The sequence below is a fragment of the Aulostomus chinensis genome, chromosome 22 (assembly GCF_037954235.1).
Source record: "Aulostomus chinensis isolate RoL2024-O1b breed Wild chromosome 22, RoL_Achi_v1.0, whole genome shotgun sequence".
NCBI classification, from domain to species: Eukaryota; Metazoa; Chordata; class Actinopteri; order Syngnathiformes; family Aulostomidae; genus Aulostomus; species Aulostomus chinensis.
Window position 1 is genome coordinate 9,589,497 of NC_141341.1, and position 23,760 is coordinate 9,613,256.

At 43.4% G+C, this 23,760-nt stretch overlaps 1 protein-coding gene across 6 annotated transcripts; it reads right to left on the minus strand.

The window, feature by feature from the left end:
- Positions 1-1,757: 1,757 nt before the first annotated feature.
- Positions 1,758-23,117, minus strand: cgnb (cingulin b). Of its 6 annotated transcripts, none has more exons than XM_086193672.1 (21): positions 22,913-23,117; positions 17,106-18,240; positions 16,936-17,030; positions 16,765-16,834; positions 13,435-13,532; positions 13,079-13,211; positions 12,788-13,000; positions 10,441-10,589; positions 9,404-9,433; positions 8,556-8,676; positions 8,083-8,295; positions 7,804-7,902; positions 7,005-7,259; positions 6,755-6,925; positions 6,283-6,444; positions 5,965-6,054; positions 5,757-5,840; positions 5,551-5,669; positions 5,183-5,291; positions 4,294-4,457; positions 1,758-3,947 (listed from the first exon to the last, which is right to left on the minus strand). In XM_086193672.1, exons 2-21 carry the CDS (start codon positions 18,210-18,212, stop codon positions 3,827-3,829), a joined length of 3,603 nt encoding a protein of 1,200 aa, XP_086049798.1. In that variant the 5' UTR covers positions 18,213-18,240; positions 22,913-23,117; the 3' UTR covers positions 1,758-3,826. The 6 variants fall into 6 exon arrangements, with proteins under 6 accessions (XP_086049798.1, XP_086049800.1, XP_086049795.1 ...); XM_086193674.1 differs by lacking the exon at positions 22,913-23,117 and adding an exon at positions 22,457-22,610; XM_086193669.1 differs by lacking the exon at positions 22,913-23,117 and adding an exon at positions 22,271-22,390 and having other exon boundaries at positions 9,404-9,430.
- Between the last annotated feature and the right edge of the window lie 643 nt (positions 23,118-23,760).

A 23,760-nucleotide genomic window follows, 5' to 3' on the forward strand; every position in this document is an offset into this window, starting at 1 on the left:
TTTACAAAGTGTATCTATTTTGTTGGAAGCGACTCTTGGGGTAGATACTGGTAAGAAGAAGAAGAAGAAGAAGAAGAAGAAAAAAGGCACAGTCTCTTTTTGAAAAGCCCTGTCCAAAGTAAACAAGGTTTTATTGATTACTAGATCAAATATTAATAGATCAGTAGTTGCATGTATACGCGAATTGTCAAGTTATCTAAATCAAGGACATTTTATTGCATAGGTGAATCATTCATGTTCATGCCAAGATGAGAGCGAGAAAAACAAACATGAGGGTTTTTTTGGGGGGTGGGGGGGGGGGTTCTAATGTTATCAATGACAATCTCCGGTTTCCTGGGAAGTCTTGAATTACGTCTGTGTAGGACAAAGGTGGTGGTGGTGGTGGTGGTGGTGCAGAGTGACTCGCAAGCAGCTGCTCCGTTGAGAAACGCGCACGTTGCACATTCATTCAAATCTGTCGCTGACTTTCTCAAGGCATTTTCATGTCACAGATACTTTGAGGACAGAAAATTACACGATGCTCTGTAAGGAACATACTCATTTGGCATCGTCACGGTTCTAAAAAGGGATATAATTAGACGTGTCTGGTCTTTTGTAACCATAGCGTTTAGAGCAATTCTTATAGATTTAAAAAAAAATTGAAATAATAAATAAGAGCAAAAAGAAAAGTCTGATCCAGAAAGAAGGGGAGGTGAGCTAAAGAGACAGACATGGAAGTTGGGTGGTGGTGGTGGTGAGGGGGTGTCATGATCACAGCTTGATGTCCTCAGTAATTACAGTAAACCAACAAAGGATTACAGACTCTCCGTCTCTCAGGGGGAAACTCATCCTGAGATTAAAGAAACACACTGAGCTGCAGAGGACGAGAACAGAGATTTGAGACGGAACCAAACGCTTTATTTTCAATTACTTTGCGTCCGAGGATGGTAGCTCTTTCTACACAGTATATATATATAATTCCTCCACAAATATGTCTTACGTGCACTTTCTGTAAAATTATATATATATATATATATATATATATATATATATATATATATATATATAAAATTAATATATAATATATAATATAATTAAGACATATTTGTGGAGGAATTTCCCTCAAGGATACAGATCTTTAACCTCTTAATGGTTGAGATCAACCGAGGCCACTGGGAGGAGTCCTAACGCAAGGCTAAACACATGTGACACGGTGTTGTGACGTGGTGTTTAAATTTAAATATTATGTAAGATCTTCCTTGGTTTACATGCGCCCTGTCAGGAAGAGAACCTTTAGATCTGTGGAGACCAGAATTGCTTTGTTTGCATTGTTCATTCACTTTCTCCTCGATATCAAAGATTCAACTGTCTACAGAAACGGAACCGGCTCACAGAGTTTCTTTCAAAGCATCACCTGACACATCATCTCTGGGATTATTTTGCTCCCGTCGTTTAATAGAATGTGTTGCAGAGTTTAAGTTTCAAGTAATGCATTTTGTCTCTTTTGAAGATGAAGCCTGCGATTTACTCTTTCTGATTTCCAAATACAATTCTGAGTTGTTGTATTTTTGTTTTTTTGAGCTTTTATTGCAGCTGGTGGTTCAAATGCGTAGCATTAAATCTGCTGAATAAGGAGTTGCCCATTCATTCATTCATACTTTATTGTAAACCTCAAACTTTATTGAGGTTTCTCTTACTTGTAAGGATGTCATGACCATATATAGACATGAAAAAGTGTACAACGCTCCTTAAAAGCATCGGAGAACCGAACAGGCTTTTAAAAAAAATTTTATTCTCTTTGTAAATGTGTGAACGTGCCGCAAAATCAACACATTCAGACATGTTCATGTAACCGATTACAGTGATTCATTTTGGGCTGCTCCAGTTTACATACGAGGCCAAGAAGATGTGCAGGATGCTGCATCTGTCTCATCCTGTAGCTGGAACAAACAGTAAATGGCTGATACTCAAAAAGGTGCACAAGCATCTACTGGGACTGGTGGATGAAATGAGGTCAGAGGTCACTGTGACAGGCACCCCGCTAACAGCAATGCAGTATACGAAGTTTCATGTCAACATGTTGAGAAAAACTCAAAAGGCTCGACACCGGTGTAGTTCTAACGGCGGGTCACTCTCCAGCACACAGACAAACAGCGCATGAGGTGAAACAGCTGGTACATTCACAGCAATTTTCTAGGTTCAGGCCTGCCCGTGATCGGCAACTCTCCTGAGGGAACACACACACAAAGCAGCTTGGAATGATGATCCGGCCCCACCCCTGTGATGAGATTATTCACGTGGCTACCAAACCTAATAGAGAGGACGTCCTAACAGAGATGACTATGTTCACTCTATCAGTTTATTCAGTAAACGCATGAACTTATCTGAGGTCAGAGTGGCTTCATGGTTCAAGAATGCACTAGGTTTTGGTGACCTTGAGCAAATCTACTATTCCGGAGGTCACCCAGACCTGGAACCACCTCATAAGGATCATCTCATAAAAAAGAAAATGCATTTCAATAGAATAACAAAACAAGCTTGAACACAGGATGACTTGCATTGCTCCCACAGCCCAGTCAAAAGGAAATTAAACCAAACTTTAAAATGTGTATTGCACTGTAATATTAAAGACAACCAGGGAGAAAAAAATACTATATACCTCTTTTTATTGTACACTCATTTCAAAATGTACTTAAAATATTTGTCAAAATTTGGGGAAGAGCTTCCAAAGCTCAACACCATGTGTTACCAGCCGCTTATTAAAAAATAGCGTTCAAACCGCCGCTTGTAGTTGTCTTAAATACACATTAAGAGGGTCATGATTAAAACATCAAGAATGTCATTAAGCGTTTGTAATCAACATTCAAAACAGCCAGGTATAATAAGGAAAAATGTGGAACGCTTCCAAATCTAAGCTAATGATTCTTCCAATAGGAATGTACAGAAGATGCAAGCACAGGCAAGCATGTGAAATACTATTAAAAAAAACAATACAGCAGCGGTGGCAGCGGCAGCATTTTAACAGAGCACATGCAGCAACAACATTAAGGGACAATTCATTTAAGGCATCTGAGTAAAAACGTGCACACGGACACAAATCAAAACACTATAATTTAGAAATACGCGTGTTCAAAAATGTGTAAGGTGAAGAGGAAACAGTGCTACCGATTGTGTGTGTATCTGATTGTCGCACGTATGTACAGCGAGTACAGTGTAGAACACAGGCGCTGTTTTAAATAACTGTCACATTTAAAGATTAAAAAAAAAAAAGATAAAACATCACATCACTTCCATTATACACACAAACACTTGCTGCTCTGGAAGATGTAACTTATCATGCACAAGCAAACAGATTAAAAACAACAGAACACGACAAAAAAAACAGAGGTTTTGGTTTAAAAGTGGCTTAAAATCTGGCATCGCTGGAATTTAAGTGTTAAATATTTCCCTATAGTATAAGCTCTGAATGTAAACCATGCTACCACAGTAGTAAATTCAGTCCACGCAACGAACATACGATTAAAATCCTTCTTGAACAAGAAATAAATCCTTGTATTTTTATGTAAAGTAACACCTCTTCTCTTCAACATAACAGAGAAACAAAATACCTCTTGACAGACTCAACATGAAAGAAGAAAAGCTATCCTAATCACAGCTGAAGGCTCAAAAATGCAATCTAATTACCAAGACAACCTGTCTCTGTCGGACCGCTGTGCTAAAAATAAAACCAGGAGCAACTGCAAGGCAAGTTTGTAGTGCATGGCAACCGAGTTCCTTGTGTAAGCCAGTCCATGATGCCCTGAGTTCCTTCCTCTGACTAACATTTTTGCGGTTATCTTCTTATCATCTAACAGTTGCTGCTCTGCATGTGGCTCTCGCTCAGGATGGAGGTGATGTGGTGGTCTTCGTCATCTGAGCTCAAAGTGGAAGAGCCCAGAGCTGCTCGATGGGACTGGTGCACCTTCCGCCTGAGAAAATACATCACAAATGAGAGCTCGACGAACACGAGTCCAGCTAAAGTGCCACCTACTAAGAGGAAGTTATACAGTGCTCATAAGGTATTGTTGAGAATGCGGTGAATATTTGAACTTTTTTCCTGTTGTTCCCTCCTTCTTCTTCCCTGTAATGACGCCAAACCAAGGCTGATGCAACACGAGAAGTTAAACCAGCAATCAGATGTTGGTAGGCAACGTAAGAGACCACCAAACTACCTGGGCACCCTAATCACGTCATTTACAATGCCATCGAGAAGTTAAAATATCCTATATCTTTTTGGTGAATGTAAAATTAAGCATGACATATCTGGAGTCCTACTTTAGCTCCGTCTCCAGTGCCGTAACTTTAGCCTGTAGCGCCTCCTGTAGCTCCTGCTGCTCCTCCAGGTCCCTGAGGACCTTCCTGCGTACTCCCTCCAGGCGCTCCACCTCACTCTCGCTCTCGTCCACCTGCCGTTTCAAAGCCTTCACACGCAGAGACAGCTGGAGACGGAAAGGGAGAGGCAAGGGGTTAAAGGGGAGCAAAGGTCACAGGTGAAGATATGGGCTGGGGGTGGGGTGGGGGGCAGAAGCCACACAGGCAGTGGTTTGTGGGGTTTGTACGGGGGCAGGTAGGGTGGGTGTACATGCTTTACAAAGGCAGAGGTGGCAGGGAGGTGATGGGGGGGTTAGGGAGTGTTCTAGTGACCATATGAGGGTGGGTTTGGGTTAGTACGTGTACGAGTTAGATTCAAAGCACTTAGCATCTGTTTCAACAGCAGGTCCAACAGTATCTACAGATAATTACAGCTCATTACAACTGCACAGTGTCAAAGTATTTGATGCTCATGATGAGAAGAGTAAACCTTACCAAGCTTTACCTTCTGCGCTTATTTACTTTCTTCTCAGTGCAGATAAAGCAGTTCTTAACACTCTTATATCTGCATCCTAAATAGCTTGTCACATAGCATTAGCTCAGCTTAGCATAAAGACTAAAAACAGATGGAAACAGAGAGCTTAGCTCACTCGAAAGGAAACCACCTACAGTACCAACTTTCCTCAAAGTAATATGGTTGATGGTTTAAAACAAAGATATAATGGCTTATTTTGTTAGCTTTTTACTGTTGGCACAAGTAGAGGATGGCACTATTTTACATCAGTAAATCCCACCAATAAAACGTCCAAGGCTGTATTTTGGAAGCAATTTGCACAGAAATCCTGATATTTACCTGATCTCTCTGCTCAACATGTTGGGTTCTCTCCTGGTCCAGCGTGGCGTTTAGGTCTTTCAGTTTTCTCTCTGTTCGTCTCTGAGAGGCCTGGATACTAGCCTTCTCCCTGAGGGCAGACAAATTAGAATAGAAAATCCTTACACCACTACCTTTAAAATTTCTGCTTCATCCAAAAGGAGGCAGTGTTTTCAGTGGTATTTTTCGGTCTGGAGGATTATGCAAAAACTAGGAGGCAGTGTTCTACCAAACTCAGTCATAGTCATAACAACTCATAGTTCTAGCAGGTTTGATAATGGGCCTGCAGTCGGTGATGATCCAGAGGAAGAAGAGCTTGATTACATCAATTTACAGAGATTCATTCTCACCTTTCCTCACTGTGCAGCCTCTCCTCCAACTCCTTCACTTTGCTCTCCAGTACAGCCAGTCCTGCCGGGGGCCGATTCTGTCCCTCCATGTCTGCCATACGTGACTTCATCTCCTTCATCTGAAAGGTGATATAGTGACATACTTAGAAAACCACTGATTTTATGGAAATTTTTCTTTATATCTGTGCGTGAATGTGTGTGTCTACCTGTCTCTCAAGCGCGCTCTTATCCATCTCCAGGTCATGTCTAGCCGAACGCTCCTGCATCAGCTCTGAACGAAGCTGGTCCACCTGAGAGGAGAAGGTAGAGAGAGAATTGTGAAAACAAAGGAGGTACATTAAAGCTCTTTTCAGACATATTTCTGTGAAAGTACTCTCAAATTCTTTTATGTAGGTGTTGCTTTTGTTGTAGTACCTGATCTCTGGTACGCGAGATGCGGTCGTTCAAAAGCTCCACGCTGCTCCTCTCCTCATCCAGCTCGATTTCCAGGGACTTTATTTTATCCTGCAAGCGCGCGCGCGCACACACACACACAATCAATGACATACTTAGTTTCTGGTTTATCAAGTGAAAGCTACATGATCCCTCACATGCCAACTCCCTCAGCCCATTTTTATTACCACTGCTGCCCTCTCCCTGGTGACACATAACTGCATTCCTGATTTAGTTCCTAACCATCTTTAGATTCTTCTCTCAGCGACCTTTGACCTTCTCCACCTTTGGGAGCCTCACCTCCAGGCCCCTGATCTCTCGTGCGCGGTCAGTGTGGGAGCTCTTCTCTGATTCCAGTTCACCGTCCAAGTGCTTGAGACGGTTGTTGAGGAGGTCTCTCTCCAACTGAGCGCTGTCTCGCTCCTCGCTGCACACCAGGAGCTCCTTCTTCAAACGGGAAACCTAAAATAAAGCACAGGGCATCTTTATGCATTCGGCTTTTGGGATCTAGATATCTGCCTCCATACTTCTTGACAAAGTTTTCTCTTTTCCTGTAGAGCCCTGCCACACTCAGAAACTTTCTAATAGACTTTCTCGTAATAGAGCCTGGCCTCTCATCCCAAATTTGCAACATCTAAGGTTTGCATTTCAGCAAGCATTTATCACATAGTTATACTTGTTCTGTATCTTTAATTAAAAGAACGCACAGAACAGAGACGCTGAATGTTCGACATTCTTTGCATTTCTCTCATATTCAGTGTGTTTTGCTCACCTCTTCCTGCTGGGCCTTGAGGCTATTCTGGGCCCTCTGAACCTCAGCCAGCCTGTCTTTGTTGTTTCGTTGGGCCTCCAGCAAATCCTTCCTCGAGCGCTCCCTGTACTCGTCCAGTTGTGTTTGGAGGGCAGCCACTGACTGACGTGAGTCTCCCATCATCGTCTCCATCTGACAGTGGAGGAGGTAGAAAGAGGTGAATCACAACATTTGTATTATCTGTAATCCTTAATCTCGCTCTTTAACACACCTCTTTGTTAATCTTCTCGAGCGCTCGGTCCAGCAACCTCTTCTGCTCCTCCAGGTCGCTCTTGCCCCTCCGTAGCGCTTCTCTCTCCAGGTCTCTCTCCTCCAGCCGGCGGGTCAGCTCATCCCTCTCCTTGTTCAGGCGGGTGACTCCTCTCTTTGTCTCCTCCAGCTGAGACTTCAGGGAACGGTTCTCATCCTCCAGGGCTTCCACGGCCTCGTCGGCCTCTGCGCTTCGGGGAGCACTTGAGTGCATCCTCTGGAAAAGGAAAGCAATAGTCTTGCTCGGCTCATATTTACATTCAATGGAAATCAATCACGGCATTTCCTCATGCAGGAAGCAAAGCCTGATGGCTATTTGTAACTCCTTTGTTATGGACACAATAAGAACAAATATCTGCATAAGAATATTTCATGAATTGGGCCCAATGTCTTTTTATGTGGCCAGTGTTAAGACTAGTTCTTTAATCTTTGCTAACAACATTTCAAACTACTGCTATACTCCCTCTTAACAGCCTTTTGCCTACACTCACTTTCCTATGAATACGCCTTTGACGCGATCGTTTACAAAAGTAATAAGATTATGTTTCTCTTACCAGGTTGCTGTCCCTACGCACATGTAGACAATGAGCATCAAAATTATCTTGAAGGGATTATGTTCAGAACGTACATTGGTTGAGTTTTCTAATTTAAAATAAAAACAGCGTGAGTATGTGGGAGGCTTTGTGTGAATCTTGTGCAGTTTTTGTAGCTCTCGTGGGTTTGTTTTTTGTTTTGGTTGTTGTTGTTTTTGTGTGCAGTACCATGCGAGCCAGCCTCTCCCGAAGGCGAGTGTTGGCTTCTTGGAGCTCCAGGTTGGTGCTGTGGTCCACCATCGTCCTTGCTGAGGAACCAGCTGATGCCTGCAGAGAAGCCAGGAGGGAGGGGTTAAGAACTTCATGCTCAGAAATCCTAAATGCAATCATGTCAAGTTTATTGTATATGTTAATTCAATTTCAATCATCAAGACGTGTTTTTTTTTTTTTTTTATTCTAACGCAAGCTAAATCGTTTATTTTCAACAGAATGCAGATGATGCTTCACCTCCTTCACTTTCTCCAATGCCTTTTCCAGCTCGGCCTTGTCTTTCTGTGCCTGCTCCTTCATCCGGCTGATCTCAGACAGAAGCTCGGCCTCCCGCTCTTCACTCGTTTTCTTCAGTGCTTCGAGTGCCTCGCGCGTCTCGTCTAACTCCCCCTTTTGTTTGTCCAGATCAATGCGAGCCTGATTCAGATCACCATGGCAACGCTGAAGCTCCTTGGGATAAGTAATCGGAGATGAATAATGTGTGCGAGTAAAAGGAATGCGCCAGGGTGCATAGAAGTGTGTTAATAGGAGTATGGGGCATGTGTGTGCGTGTGTGTTTGTGTGAGAAAAATGAATGAAAATGATCTAAGCTGCAGCCAACGGAAAACCCACGGCTGCACACACTGACAGATTACACAAAACATACAGTAAAACAGAGATGTCACCCACACAGTAAGCTAAATCTGCCTTCAGACTGACATGTGAATCACCTCTGCTAAGAAACTCTTATCATCAGACGCAGGCGTTTGTCTCTTCGTGGCGAGCAGTGAATCCTGAAAATGCTTCAGCTTGTTCTCGAATTCATCGTTCTCCAGACGAGATTTCAGCAACCTGGAAGAAGCAAGCAGATACACTTTGAAGATTGCTCTATATGCAACATATATGCACACACACACACACACACACACTGCAAGAGGATGAGCGTACATGCACACACTCCAAGATCGCAAAGACAAGCAAGATGCAGAGCACAGGGTGAAGGTACTGCTCTAAGCCATTAGAAAGTCACCGCATGCCTCATTCAGGAAATGATCTTAACGCACAAATTTGTTCTCATTTGAAGAAAGCAGATGTCAGGCGTGAAGGAGTCGGCCTCCTCTCTGTCAGACTGAACGAAGGACAAAAAAAGTCCTAGAAGGTTTAAGAACAGATTTGTGCACAAGAACGTTTATGGAAGGAGGCTCATTGATTTGAAGCTTAACATTAATTTGTGATACACCATTTATTCATTTAAAAGCGATGCTTTCTGGGAGAAATGTGTGTAAATTGATCAAATTGATAAAAAGCATACCAGCAAAAAAATAAACAAACAATAAAAACAACTAATAATAAATAACAAGACTGGTTATGACCAAGCCTGAGGGATGTGATTGGGTTTATTATCAGTGGATTTAAGTTAGTAAGAGCTCACCATTCTAATGATCAAAGCATCATCACAGACATCCACTCTGATATGTATGAGCTTCTCAACTTCATTTCACTTCACTTATTTCAAGGATGAATCTAAAGGCTAAATCTACCCAAACCAAACACGGTGAGATTTAATTTTCTCTCTCACATTTGTCTGCTGAAGTGCTTCCCGTTCCTGCTGAATGAAAAGTCAAGTGTAAGAGTGAAGGCATTCATAAAACCTTGGTATATTTACAGGCGTAAAGCAAAAAAAAGAAAAAAAAAAGTCTTCTTTAGTATCCTCATATGTTACATTTAATACAGAAGCTACGTTTTCGTGTGCAGTTTCGATTCTTTGAACTAAAAAGCAGCGAAAACATCAAATACAAAAGTGTGTTTGATGCTGGACCCAGGCTGGAAAATGATTCAAAGCACTGAACAGAAGCTGTGAGTCCATTTTTATAGAGAGAGTCTTGATGTATCTTCACTTTATCAGACTTCTTGAAAACAAACAGAACATAGTCATGCTTGTGCTCCGTGCCTGAGTGGTGTTTTTTTTTTTTTTAAGGACCCTTTGATGTTAGATACTGAAAAAGATACAGGAAGTAAAACTTATCAAGGCAGCGCCTTTTTAAATCCAAGCATCAAAATGAAGTCATTCAATGATCTGCGTGAAAAGTCTTTATGGTGTACATAGAGCCACATTTGCACTCTTCCAGAACAGGGTCAAATGCTTGGAGTGATGTTTCTTAAAGGAACATGACAACCTTTTGGGAAAGATGCTTATTTGCGATCGTCTCCAGGGCCACACAAGAAAATAGATTCTCTTACATTCTCACAGCTGGAACTACTTTCCTGACTAGGCGCAGTGATTTCAAAAGCCCCAGTACAACATCTTCAAAAAAAACAAAACTGTTGTTGACAACTAGAAGAGCAACTAGCGCTATCAGTCTCGGCCAACTTTGTAAGACCGGCAGACTGATGGCTTTTGACGAGGTATGCTAACACTTCCCATCCAGTGTCATTCATTGTGCTAAGCTAGCTAGCCTGCGTGGGTCTAGCCTTTGTGGGTCTCAGCTCAAGCTTTCCTGGCAAATGAACGTATTTCTCAAAAAGTTTAGCGTGTTCATTTAAGTTCATCTTGATCTATTTCCATGTGGCGAAATAAAAGGCACGATAACAAGATTGTGACTTGCAGACACTGACTCTTCTCTGGTGTCGTGCAGCTCCTGTGAGGTGGCCTCCAGCTGCATCCTCCACTGCTCCCCCTGATCTCTGCGACTGTCCAGCTCCTCCTCCAGGGCCAACATGGTAGTGTTCACCCTCTCCCTCTCCTCTTCAATCTGCTCCTGAGACTGAGACACCGCCACACACAGACACTGTAAGGTTTATATTTAGGAGGTATGGGAAAACACACATTTATTCCTTATCTTCAAATAGGAACCCTTCCCCTCATTATTGTCAAGCAGAGATTCATGCTCAAAAATAATTCCCCGCTAATTCCATCTCTTAAACAAGAAAAGATTCATCGCAAAGAAGAATTCAGCTTTAACTTCTCATAGAGATTCCTCAAAAATATCAGCGGGGATGGAACAGGATGTCACAAACAGTGATCGCACTACTTCAGTCGTCCTCTTGCCAAATAAATCTCCTCATCAGAAGCAGCTGTCAACCTTTCTGCGGCATGCTACATTTCTCCTGACACTGCTGCTACCGTTAGCCAGATCTACATGATCTATTCCTGCATATGTATACTTCAAATGTCATCGTCCTACAGTACTCCAAAAATAGTACACCGCTGCAAACTCTGCAATAGACATTCAACTGGAAAAGTTTTACGTGGCAATCACAAGAAGCCAAATTCTCTTTTCAGCACACAGGGCTCATCCTGACCTTGTGAGACCCCGATGGAATGAAACAGAATGACAGGACAAAGCCTGGGTGTGGATGAGGCGGATGCAACATGAAAGCCCAGTTTAATAATCCCCTTAATAATGCATTCTGGACTCACAACAGCCTGATAGGTGTAAGCTCACTGTTCTCCTCTGTGATGAACCATATCCGGCTCTTTCTATCGTAAAACTTCAGGACTCGACGTAATAAAGACAAAATTAATTCAGCAGATATTCGTCACGATTGCTTCACAGGACAAGAGGTCATACTTTCCTGCACGTCATCTGGATTTTAATTGAACTACTATTTTTAGGTTTTGTGATAAATGTGGCAAAAATTTAAATCAGTAAACTTTTTTGAATTTTGCAACTCTTAGGGATCCCTTGACCTCCAGCTGTGTTTTTTTTTTTTTTGGGGGGGGGGGGGGGGGGAGACCAGGAAAATGAAATCTGAGTTGCTCTCAATCACACAAATATCCACATAAGCATGATAGACAGAATTCGAAGGAGAAAAGACTGAAATGTAATCTTCTACTGGAGTTTTAAGCTTTAATTGGTAGGTAATCACCTTCCAGCGCTTCCTCGCTGGGATAAAAACTACACATCCCAGCACATTTGCCAGTGAAGCAGCATTTAAGGGTGTAAGATGATCTGCTTTGGGGTTTTCGTTTGGACAGTATTTTTGCCTTTACCACTGTGTGAAATTTTAACATTGGTGATGATACGTGCTCATCCAATGGCCTTCTATTCTAGTTTGCTCCGTAATATGCAGGCTCTTCCTTTCACGCTGAAAGAACATTATAGGTCTATTCTTTAATGTCCTTTCACGCTGAAAGGACATTAAAAGAAAGAAATTCTGGGTTTCCCGTGGGCTCTGATGTCAGAAACAAAGTGAGTAAAAGTGACTGACAGTGAGCCGGACTTCTGGGTTATTGGTGGAGTGATGAATCTTTGTCAAGAAAACCATAACTAGAGTTGTGGCTCGGCTTTTGTTTTCCTCCCTCCTCTCTCTCTGTGCTCAGGTGCATCAATTATTGATTATTATCCGTGATAAGAAGTCCCCTTCTTTCTTCTTTGCTCAGGTTAAAGGTGTTTTTGAGTGACTCCCATTGGCATTTAGAATCTGTAATTAAAAGGTAATCTCTTAGAAAAAAAAAATTGATCTGAATTTATGTAAAAGGGTAAAAGCAGAGTTGGACTCAACTAACAAAGAAGCTGATAGCAGTAAAGAGATCCCACATCTCACATCAGTCACCCTGCCAATTCTTATGATATCAAATTAATGAAGGGACAAATTTATTTAAGTTTTTCAATATTCTTGTGGTGTACCATCATCCATAATTGCATAAGACAGTTTTAAAAGTCCCTCAGGTTTTCTTTGTCTCAGCTGCCTGGTTTTTACCCCTTTCATCTTTGTTTTTAATGTTTTAATCAGTTTTTGCTAACAGGCTAAGTCTGAACTCTTAACTACGGAGCTACAGATGAATGCACTGAAAAAAAAAATCTTATTTTTCAGAATATGTTCAAAGAACCTCACACTTGTTAACATCCTGGAACTAGTTCAGCTTAGGTTTTTGGTAGAAATGGACTCATAATTCACTGGCTGGGAAGTTTGGAGTGTCATTATGTGAACAGTAAGAAAACTTGATGGGGTGGTTCACCTGTGTGACCTGCTCCATGGTTCTTCTCAGGTTCTCCATGTCCTCGCTATACTGCTCCCTCAGAGCCTCCATCTCTCTGTCATGGCACTCCACCTCCTCCTTCAGTGCCCCCTTCAAGGCCGTCAGCTCCCGCTCGCGCTGGTGTAGCATTTCTTCCTGCCGCTGACGTAACATGGCCGCTTCAGCCAAGTCTGCCTGCAGAGTCATCAAGTCCTGGGAGAGGAAATTCAGATAAAATCAGAATGACAAGTACAAACGCTGCCATGTTTCATACGGCGTGCGTGTCAGCACCATCTGCAGTGAGTCAGAGTGAGGGGAATTTTCGGAAACTCTCCTCAGCTCTTCCTGAAGCATGGCCAGTTGATCTTCCTGGAGGCGAAGACGAGACTCTGCCCCCACTCTGGCCATACGCTCCTCATCCAGTCTGCACACACAGACACAAACACGCACAATCAATATTGCAACAACAGACTCATTTACAAGCCGATCAATCAAGCACCAGTGACATGATGCTTTGACAACAAAAGCCACAGAAGCAATAACTAGGAGGCTTGTGTTGGATGTTAACTGCAAATCACACACACACACGCACACACATGTGCGTGTGTGTGTGTGTGATTTGTCCTTACTCATGTGTGTGTCCTTACTCATCATGGGCATGCTGAAGTTCTTTCTTAAGTTTACTGAGTCGCTCCTGAAGCTCGTCAAGGCTCCCCTTTTTCTGGTTCCCATCAGATACTCCTTTCTGTGCGCGCACACACACACACACACACACACACACACACACACACACACACACACACACACACAGTGTATGTGAGAGTGATACCAAAGGACAAAGAGTGAGCGCAAACACAGAGCGAGGGGGACAAGATACATTGTGTGTCACTGTCGACCTTGAAATACATGATTTTGTATTATCTTAAAAAGCCCTGCCTTGAATTCCTTGCCCTAGTTTCTGACTGTCAAAAATTGACGGTGTGTATGTGTGTGTGTGTGTGTGTGTGTGGGGGGGGGGGGGTTGGGGAAACTGGTCCTACCAGTGCACTATAAAATCATCAAAACAGATGAGATCTCGGCACGTACACAACTCTTTTCTGACACACTGCAGGGGAGAAGAGTCTGAGCTGAGACTTGTTTGTCGCCCACACCACTCCAGCATTTGTCAAGGCTCCATCTCCCTGAAAAGGAGGTATAAGCTTGCCCATGAAGCCGCTCTTATCTTCCTACACAGTCATTACAGGGACGCACACAGAGAAACAAAAGAGACCGACAATGCGAGGATCACGAGCAGTTCTCCTCCTCAGGGGACCTCACATTTCTGTTACCACTCGTCTTATCAGAGATGGATTACCCAGATACATTTTACAGAGGACTTTTTTTTGGTTTCCTTTTCATTTTTCTTCTTGTCAGCCTGCAGGACAGTTTGCAGATAATGATGTTGTGGGACATTTCAGTTTCTCTCCGTCCTCAAAGAGATAATTAACAGAAGATAACATAATTGAGGCTATGTATCAGCTCTTATATGCACTTGAATTACATCAGTTGTATCCTTATGTAAATTAATCATCTGGAGTAAGAGACACTCTCACCCTGCTAAATACATTTGCATGCTAATATACTGGAGAATTATATAATGCAAAGGAGATAAAAGCCTGGCTGATAATGATAGTCTGATTTGCTCTTGATGAACTGCAGACACTTTCAACCACATGAAGTTGCCTGGGTAACACTTGGACTGAAACAACAATAACCGATAACGCACCAGTCAAAACACACAACAGGCCCTTTGAGAGCCACAGACGTTACAGGTACAGAGGAAATGTCAACTAGGCTCCACAAAGCAAATAATTCTCTGTAATGCAAGTCTAACCACGTTATGTGAATTTGCACAGTGACACAAAGATCCGAGTTCAGATCAATATAGGAAGAAGACCCGGATGCAGGAAGGTTTAAAAACTCTGGAAGCCTGTTTCTGCAAATGAAAGAAATACATTTTGCTTTGATAATGAAAATATTGCATTGAGAAATCAAAAGCGTGAGATTAAAAAGTCAAACTGATGAAATAAATTAAAAAAAGAAAAGTATAGATGTCTAATATACGCCTATTCATGGACGTCCAATAGACGACTATTTCTGGACGTCCAATAGACGTCTAATGGACATCTTTACCTCTGCTCTATGTGCACCTTAGATGGAACATAGGCAGCGAGTATAAGTCCAGCGCCTGCATGTTTAAACCAGTGTTTCCAACTTAGTGATTTTATTGCTATATTTAGCCAGTTTTCAGACCCCTCTAGCGGCGAATTTTCAAAAAAGCAACTAGCAACAAGTCTAGCGACTTTTTGTGGTGTCATTAGAGACTTTGAGACTCTGACGTGAAAAGCACGTATCACCTACTCTTCTCAACGAGTAGCGTGTGCTGCTGTGAGCCTGTCCTCCGTCCCACAGCACTCACAGGTGGCCCAGTCCTCACGCGTCAAAGCAGTCCCTCCCAGATGCAGTCAGAGGAGACACGTGCACTCCTCAGCATCCAGACTGCAAATGAATTGCGCATCGTATTGTGAGCCAAATATTGTGTATCTTATCGTATCGCGAGATCAGTGTATCTCTACGGCCCTATTTGCACCCCCCCCCCCTTTATTGGTGGAAAATGGTATCTTCCTTGATCCAAACAGAAACAGGCTCCAGAGCAAAACCCACTGAGGGATCTAAAATCTGGTGAAACCACCACAAACACACCGGGTAGATGTGGTGGAGGACAGGTGTATATTTACTCATGGTGACGGTGATGACGATACCAATACGGTCTTTGTTTGGATAAGCGTTTTTGTGTACAGCACACATTCGTCTGATCCTGCCCTGGTCTTATAGACAAAAGCAATGTGTTTGTTTGGATGCAGAGGCCTCGAGCAAAGACATCAGAGTAAAACCCCTTCAACCCGCTGCCTGATGCATCTGCGGCTGCCTCAGTAGCTGCACCAAGCCTGAGACCACCAGTCAGCCACATCATTTACTCAGATGAACACTGTGGCTATCTGAGAAACACCAGAGTCTTTGTATCACCGGACCCAGCAGAGAATAATGCATCCCAGCAGGCGAGGTAACCCCCAGCTGGTACATGGTTTCCAGCCCATCTTAATTATTGATGCCTCTCAATAACTGCGCCCTGGACACGCCGGGCCCTCTGCAGCTTTCCTCCGCATTTGCATGGTTGCCAAGAGACAAGGGGTGCAAACAATCGACAAAGCAACCGTGGTCACAAACGCACCAGGGGAGAGTACATAATCAGGTGCATCATGTGGTATAAGGACATCTGTTTGCAGAGTCATGCAAAAGGTTGCAAATTTAATGGAAGTTTTTATTTCTTAATAAGGCGTCACTGATGCTCTCTCATCCCTTCATCACTGCATCTTTTGGTGTGGCAAAGGAAGATCCTTGGAGACCCAGTTAATGAAATAGTAACTCTATATTCTCAGAAGACGAGGGGCTGCAAACCATCTGTTAGCTCTGTTACACCAGCATCACACCGGACAATGCCACTCTCCAGCCCTATGTTTGACCAACAGGCTGAAGCAAATTAAAACAAGTGCATTGTGCATTTCTGACATGTTAATATTTTAGCACTCCTTCATTTATTCTTCTATACAACAGTTATGGAGGATTCTGTGACGTGATAAGCATTTGGATCAAATGGACCGTTGAATTAATTTCAAAAGCCAAATTTACAAATATAAATAAGGAAGCAATACGAGGTGAGAGTAGAACTTTAACACATCCCATCTTGTTGAGAAATGGCAGACAGCTCAGTAGAAGCTAGTAAGATCCTACACGCTGTTCCCAAAACCTTTTGCTTAGCGCTGGGGGTTCCCATCAATGTTTGTTACGGTTCTGTTCTTACTTTAAAGTAACACTCTTCGCGCGTGTGTGAGGATACTTCATATGTGTGTGATCTGGGGCTTGGAATGTTGTTGTACCTTTAAATTGCTGGTTGTCTCGTAGACAAGGTTGACCTTTCTTCTGAGGGATCCCTCCGTCTCACTGGTGCTGATGAGGAAACGGAGAAGAGAGGGTTTGATTGGATTGATTTCATGTTTCCTCAAACAATGACTCCAGCTATTCCCTGTCACGCCTGTCGTTTTAGTTACCCCTCTTTGAGAATGTTGAAAATAGCTTGCTTGACTCCAGCTTCCTCTGAGCCCGTGGCCCCTGTTTTTGGAGTCACGCTCTTCACAGGTAACTCCTGCAAAGACAAAGTCAGGAGAGTCAGGACTAAACAGAGACATGTAAATAGCTCATCAGCTCCACTTGCACTTACAGGCTTTTTTGCTACAACTTGAGGGGTGTCCTTGGCAACAAACTTCCCTGGTGACTTAAAGCTCAGCTTGGGGGCCTCTTGTGCCGTCACCTTGACAACAGGTGCAGCGCTCCGACCAAGGTTACTACTCACTGAGGTGGATGACGTCAATAAGCTGGAGGATGGGGGAAGAGGAGAAGCGTAGGGATTAATCGTAGGAGACGTGGGTGAAGGAAGGGAAACATCAAGCTCTTTTCTGGCGTCGAGGCTTCTTGATCTCCTGCGTTCGTCAAATCGGAGCCGCTGCCTTGCTCCGGTGCGGCCTCGACTCGTATGCGGGGCGCTGCCCGGCGTTCCACTGTTGAACTTGCTGATGAGCTTGTTGATGGGGGCCAGGGAGTTGGTGTCGATCGCTGGGACAGGCGTCTCCTCAGTCGATCCTGGAGGTTCAGGGAACGACTCTGTACTCTGTTTACTCCCACTGGTTCTTCCCAGAGCGCCAGTGAAGCCATTTTGTTTGACCCCTCTGGGCCCTGCACTGCTTAACTTCACAGGTTTCAGCCCAGCTTCATTATACTCTTCCCCGTTGGTCGATCCTGTAGTTTTCTCTGCATCGCTAGCTGCTGTTTTGAGCTGAGGTTCACTTTTAGACCTCTCCACCTGTCCTCTGCCGGTCCTGGCTTCCTCCTCTGCTTGACTTCCTGCTTGACCGTCCCCAGGTGGTCTTTTTAGAGGACTCCTAAAAATCTCCCCATCCTCTTCCTCTGCAGGAGAAACAGGGGAGTGGGATGTACTCACAGAAGCGCCATAGGGGTTAGTGAGTTCTGTAGGCTCTTTGCTTTTAGGGAGACTGTTGTAGGGTGAGGTGGGCCCGGGGCTGGGGGTCGGAGTGTTCAGCTGCACGCCATATGAGTCACCTTTCTCGCCATCTTTCAGGACCACATACGGCTGCCCAGAGATCCCCTGAACCCGTACTGCCACTCCATATTTACTAGAAGGAGGCACGGCATTGTTGTTTGCTCTGGGTTTATCGGTGTTACTGCCGCCTGTGTCATGGAGGTCTTTGATGAAGCGGATCTGAACTCCATAGTCCACAAGCGCCTTCCTGTCGGTGGAGAGAGCGCTCATGTCGACTTCCTGTTTTTGCGCAGGTGGCCTGAACAGAAGAACAGGAGACAGCAGAAATGCAAATCAGGAAAATCACTCACAGGAAATCTGGATGAACAACTTTATCCATTTGGTGCCGTTTCTACGCTTTAACACACACACACACACACACACACACACACACACACACACGCACACACACTACTTTTACCAAAATATTCATTGACTTGACAGGTGGAAGCTGCAACCTCACATCAATGATATATCTTGATAAAGCCGCCATCTTCTCTTGCAGCTCTGCAGGCTAAATCACTTCACAAGCAGAAATGTATTCACATCATGCCAAATATGCCACTAAGACGCCCTTTGTCCAGGTTGAGATCTACTTTTTTGATGCGCATGCTGCCTCTTGCTTCCATAGAAATGATGAAAAACTACTCAGTGGATGCTTTTATGTATTTAAACAGGTGGAAAACACAAAGACCTAGTGTGTAGGTGTGTAGGTGGACATGGCAGCGGTGGATTTATTTCCACTTCTGGTGGCCACAATAGATGAATGAAACATCTCGATTCTTACCTCCTCCAAGACGGCAATATGAGCCTTTTGTTAGTTTATCTGAGGCCGATTTTCACCAAACATTGCGGACGTGTGACGAAGAGGAACCCATTCCATTTCAGAGCAGATCAGTTTAACATTGTAGTGGGTTTGGCTGAGGTTTTTAGTCTCAAAGCTCCTGTACTGTCAGCAAGATTACTAATGGAGGAACGCGCTCTTTAATAAATAGTGAGGTCAGTTATATGAAGCAATTATTCTGTAGCTGTTTCTATTTAAACGGGGCTGCAATAGGGGTTGCAGCGCTATACTGTTTTCAAGATATACAGTTAAACTTGCTACAGAGTGCACCGGCTTAGCTAAAGTATTGAAACATATACAATCAACAGAGAAATTCCACCGAGGTCACGTTTTTTCCCCCCCTAATCTACCCTTATTTTCAAATTGGAAACTACACACACACACAGGAGAAAAAAAAAAGGTTTCCAGTTTCAATCATAATAGAGTGTTTGCTCAACTAGAAAGTCCTCTGTTCGTTTCTTGAGGCGTCACTGTCACTGATAATGATAAAAGATGTAAAACCGGATCCTGCAATACGGAAATCTCACCCTATTGCAACCTTGGCTGCAAGTAAGAATTATTTCTAAATGTAAAAAAAAAAAATTATACAAATATTTGTAGGTATATTTATTTTTTTGGTTGATCGTATTAACCATAAACACTAGTGATTAAGAGGTAGAAATGTGTGTATAATAGCCCAAACAGGATGCTAAATGCGATCAGTGACACGATTAGCAATATTAGAGGCGACGTTCATTTTTACATCATTATTCTCATGTTCACTGAAAAACCCATTCAAATGATAACGGTGTGATTTTCAGGCATATCTGATATCTGTTTTCTTATATATAATCTTATATGTCTGTAGAATACGATATGTAGGAAATCTCTGCAGCACTGCGATATTATATTCAAAATGGTATTTTGACATTAATGAACATTTGGCAGTCATGTGCTTCGTGCGATTTGAAAATTGCAGAAGGCCAGATTGCGATTTCCATTCCGTGCAGATTAATTGTGCAGCCCTAAATGGCAGGAAAATGACCCTAATGAAAAGAAAACATGTATATAAATGGAAAGAACTCTTAAAAATGAAATAAATTTTTTAAAAAAATACTGCCCTGAATGGTGTGTTCACGTTCTTTATGTACTAAAAACTCTAAAATATTAAGTTTGACAATCAGATACAAAAAATAAAAACGCAAGATCTTCTCTCTATTTGTTTTCCCGTTTTTTGCTTGATAAATTACAATGAAAAGTACTAAACGATCCAACTTATTGTTTCAGTTTAAAATTTGAACCCTTAAACGCTCTTAAACGGAGTTGGGTGATGAACACCATGAGATGGTGAATACTCCTCCTATTGTCCAGGCTCTGTGGAGCATTAAACACTAGGGGTTATGTCAGGAATGGGCCTCCCCTCCTCTCTCTCTCTCTCTCTCTCTCTCTCTCTCTCTCTCTCTCTCCCTCTCTCTGTGCCTTTGCCAGGGTCTCCACAGTCACCAGACTTCAGAGTCACTCAGGCGTAGACTGTTTACTTTGAGCCGTGCAGGCACACACATCAGCTCCAGTGTGTGTGTGTGTGTGTGTGTGTGCCCTGGCGCGCGCGCGTGCGTGCGTGCATGTGCGCACTCACGCACGCACGCACGCACGCACGCACACACACACACTCCATCTGGTAGGGTTTTTGGAAATGCTATAACACTTGTCTGCAGTCACATTATTAAATAACATGCAGTTAAGTGTTATTCCTCATGCATATGCTTCCCCATCACACTTCCTCCACGCCCACAGCGCCTCACAGGAATTCAGATGTAACCTACTCCAAACTGACCACTGGTTATAGTGTAACACACGGGCACCGCAGCCAGCAGCGAGGTTAGATTAGTGAATCAAAGTCAGCCTTTGTCTCCCCGAAAAACATTCTTAGGATTCCACTCGTTCCCTTTATACACTCAGCATCGCGCGTGGTTTGCATTTGTATAATAAGGACAGATTAAGGAGAAACTGAGAAGTGGGGCAACATCGACTGTAAAGCCTCCACAAGTTCTGAAAACTGTCCACACATCAGGAACCCAAACGTGAGGGGATCATTTGGAAATTCTCCTCTCACGACATGTAGAACAACTAAGCTGGAACATCAAAACAATGGCGGGTAAAAAGGGACGAGCAAAGAGAGGGTGCTCCCCCCCAGGTGTCAATACCTTCCTATAAGGCTCCACTGACCAGTTGCCGCCTGCCTGCTCGGGTACTACTGGTTCATCTTCTCTCATGCTCACTCTCTTGTCACAAGGAATGGCTGTGTCAACAGAGACAGGAATGTCACCAAACGGGATTATCTGCCATCCTCACCCTTGATCCTCACCCAGGCTCCTCTCACTCTCCTCCTCTGGCTCCGTTCCTGCACCCTGCTCTGCTCTGCCTGCCTCTCACCGTTTACTATCCCCCACAGTTCCTTGTGCCCTTGGGAGACGCATGTTACTTTGGTGTTAGAGCACGGAGTTGAAATGAATAATAATTAGTCAGGTAAACTGCAGGGGTCTTAATTAATACTGTCAGCAATTTTTAGGTCAGTAGGCAAAAACAAACAATGATTCCTTGGATTTTATGATGTGATTGATTATTTTCAGACAGATTCAAACCTATATCCATGATGACAATCATTATAGCTCCTGCTGGCTCACAAAGACAGGCAAAAATATACATCAAATATAATCAATACCAATCAGTTTGAGTTAAAAATATGGATCGTGACAGACTCATATTACATTACATTGAGTTTTTGATCCAGCGTAAACTAAGACGGTGTGGAATATTGATCAGTATTCCGCACCATCATTCCGATATCCGATCTGTAAATAACTTCAGTATCGGCACCGATTCCAATTCTCACGATCCGACATCCCATCAGTTGTGTCAAATTATCACGTTACAGTATGAAACAGATCCTCGACAAAAACAACTGCATTATATAAGAAATATGATGCCACTCACTCACGTGTGTACAAGTCACTGTGTATTTTTCTGTAAAAGGTGAGGCATCATAATACAGACACACTTTCCACTAAAAGTCAATAAATGATCACCCTAGAACATGACTCAGCTACTTGCTATGAAACACCAGCTAAGTCTGGTTGTTTGAGATTTGTACAGTACAAAGAAAAAGCCCCATTAGACAAACTATTCTTGTTGTTGTTGTTGTTGGTGGTGGTGGTGTGTGTGTGTGTGTGTGCGTGTGTGTGTACGTGCCTGCGTGCGTGGGGGGGGGGGGGGTTCCCTTGTGTAAAATAACAACAATATGGTAATAAAGTCCCTCATTAAATGTTTACCCAAACAGCTCAAAGTGAGCTTGAAGTGTGCCCCCGAGCACACATTTTAGGTCAGGGTTATTTCTGGTGCAATTTATTTCAAATATAGCAGAGAAAGAAAGAATAGAGAACAACAGCCTCAGCTGCTCCGGAGTTACCAGCCGTAGACCAACATCTCAGGGACTCCTGGGGGGTCTTCAAGGGCTGGAACTGATCTCCTTGACTCACAAACGAATATAATCCCATCAATAATGTATCCATAGGTGAAACACAGGTACTTCAGGTGGAGGAAGCCATGATAGTGTGCACCTGCCCGCTCTAAGGTTTTATTGCGTCACACCCACCTATCCGGTCAGTCAGTATCGGTGCGCGTCGAAACCAGCGGTCTTATTTACAAGAACCCGCGGGTCCACGAGCGCAAGCGTAAAATAAATAAACAACCGAAGCCGTCGCATCCAATTTGAAGCTTTTGCTTACTATAATAACCTCTCATATCCGCTTTACGCAACGCGTTCGGATCCAATTATAGACAGAAGCTGAGTGCGCACAGACCAGCCGCCTTTGGAAACGCGCATGAAAAGCGACCGACAAAAGACTCACCCCCCGGTGTCTGTCGGTCATTATAGCCGGCAGGGGAAGACAGGTGGCGAATCCAATCACAAAGCCACAGGTGTCCATGTCTGCTACCCAAAAAGCCCGCTCAGCAAAACCGTATTCTCAGACACTTTCTCCACTTTTACACTAAATCCCCCCAGGGTAGATAAACAGCTGGTAGCACCAGGCTTCTTCTCCTACCGCACCTGCACAGTTGATCCGAATCCGGGAACGTCCGTCCTGTTCTCCGAGCTGTGATCCGGTCCTCCTCCTCTTCCTCCTCCCCAGCTGCAGCAGCTCCGCGCAACCTCGAAGGGATGAGATGTTCCTCAATGAAGTGAGGGTATCGGGAAATTCTCCCCTCGCTACCAGTGCAACCTGTTGCCAGCACGTCGGATAGTAATTGTCCCGCCTCAAGAGCATTTTGATTGGTGGGAGGCTCCCCGGGAGAGGGGGGGCGTGGCGTGCCGCGTCCTCGCGTTTATCCTCCAGCTTTTTAACAGGAATCATCTCCTGCACAGCTGACGGACGACGACCGTCCAGCCAGGTTTAACACAGGACTCATACATCCTTCTCCTTGAAAATATTCATGCTTTTCCACGCCTGAGATAGTTTCAAGACAATTAATCAAAAATGTCTGTTTATCCTTGAAAATAAACAGAAAAAAGTCAAAAATTACCAGTTGACCTCAATGAAGCAATATACTTTACTTTTATGGTTCTTGTTAGGAAAATTTACAAGGTTTTCCCCAAATACTTGATTGTATTTATGTTTCAGAAACGTCTTGGGGCTGGAAAACGTTCTTTTCAAATTCCACGACTTCTCCCAACCATATAACGCAATAAATACACCGTGGCTGATCTAACCGTTAAATCCCAATTAACAAATAGAAGGAAAAAAAAATCTCCAGGCATGTTTCGAAGCTCCAAATTTTGACTTTTATGTTGGCTTAGCTTATGCTTAGTTGTTTTTCAAGAGGAAACTCGAGGAAAACGTGCAACATGTTTGCAGATTTTCTTTGTTATATACGGTTTAAGTGTAATCTGATAACCCT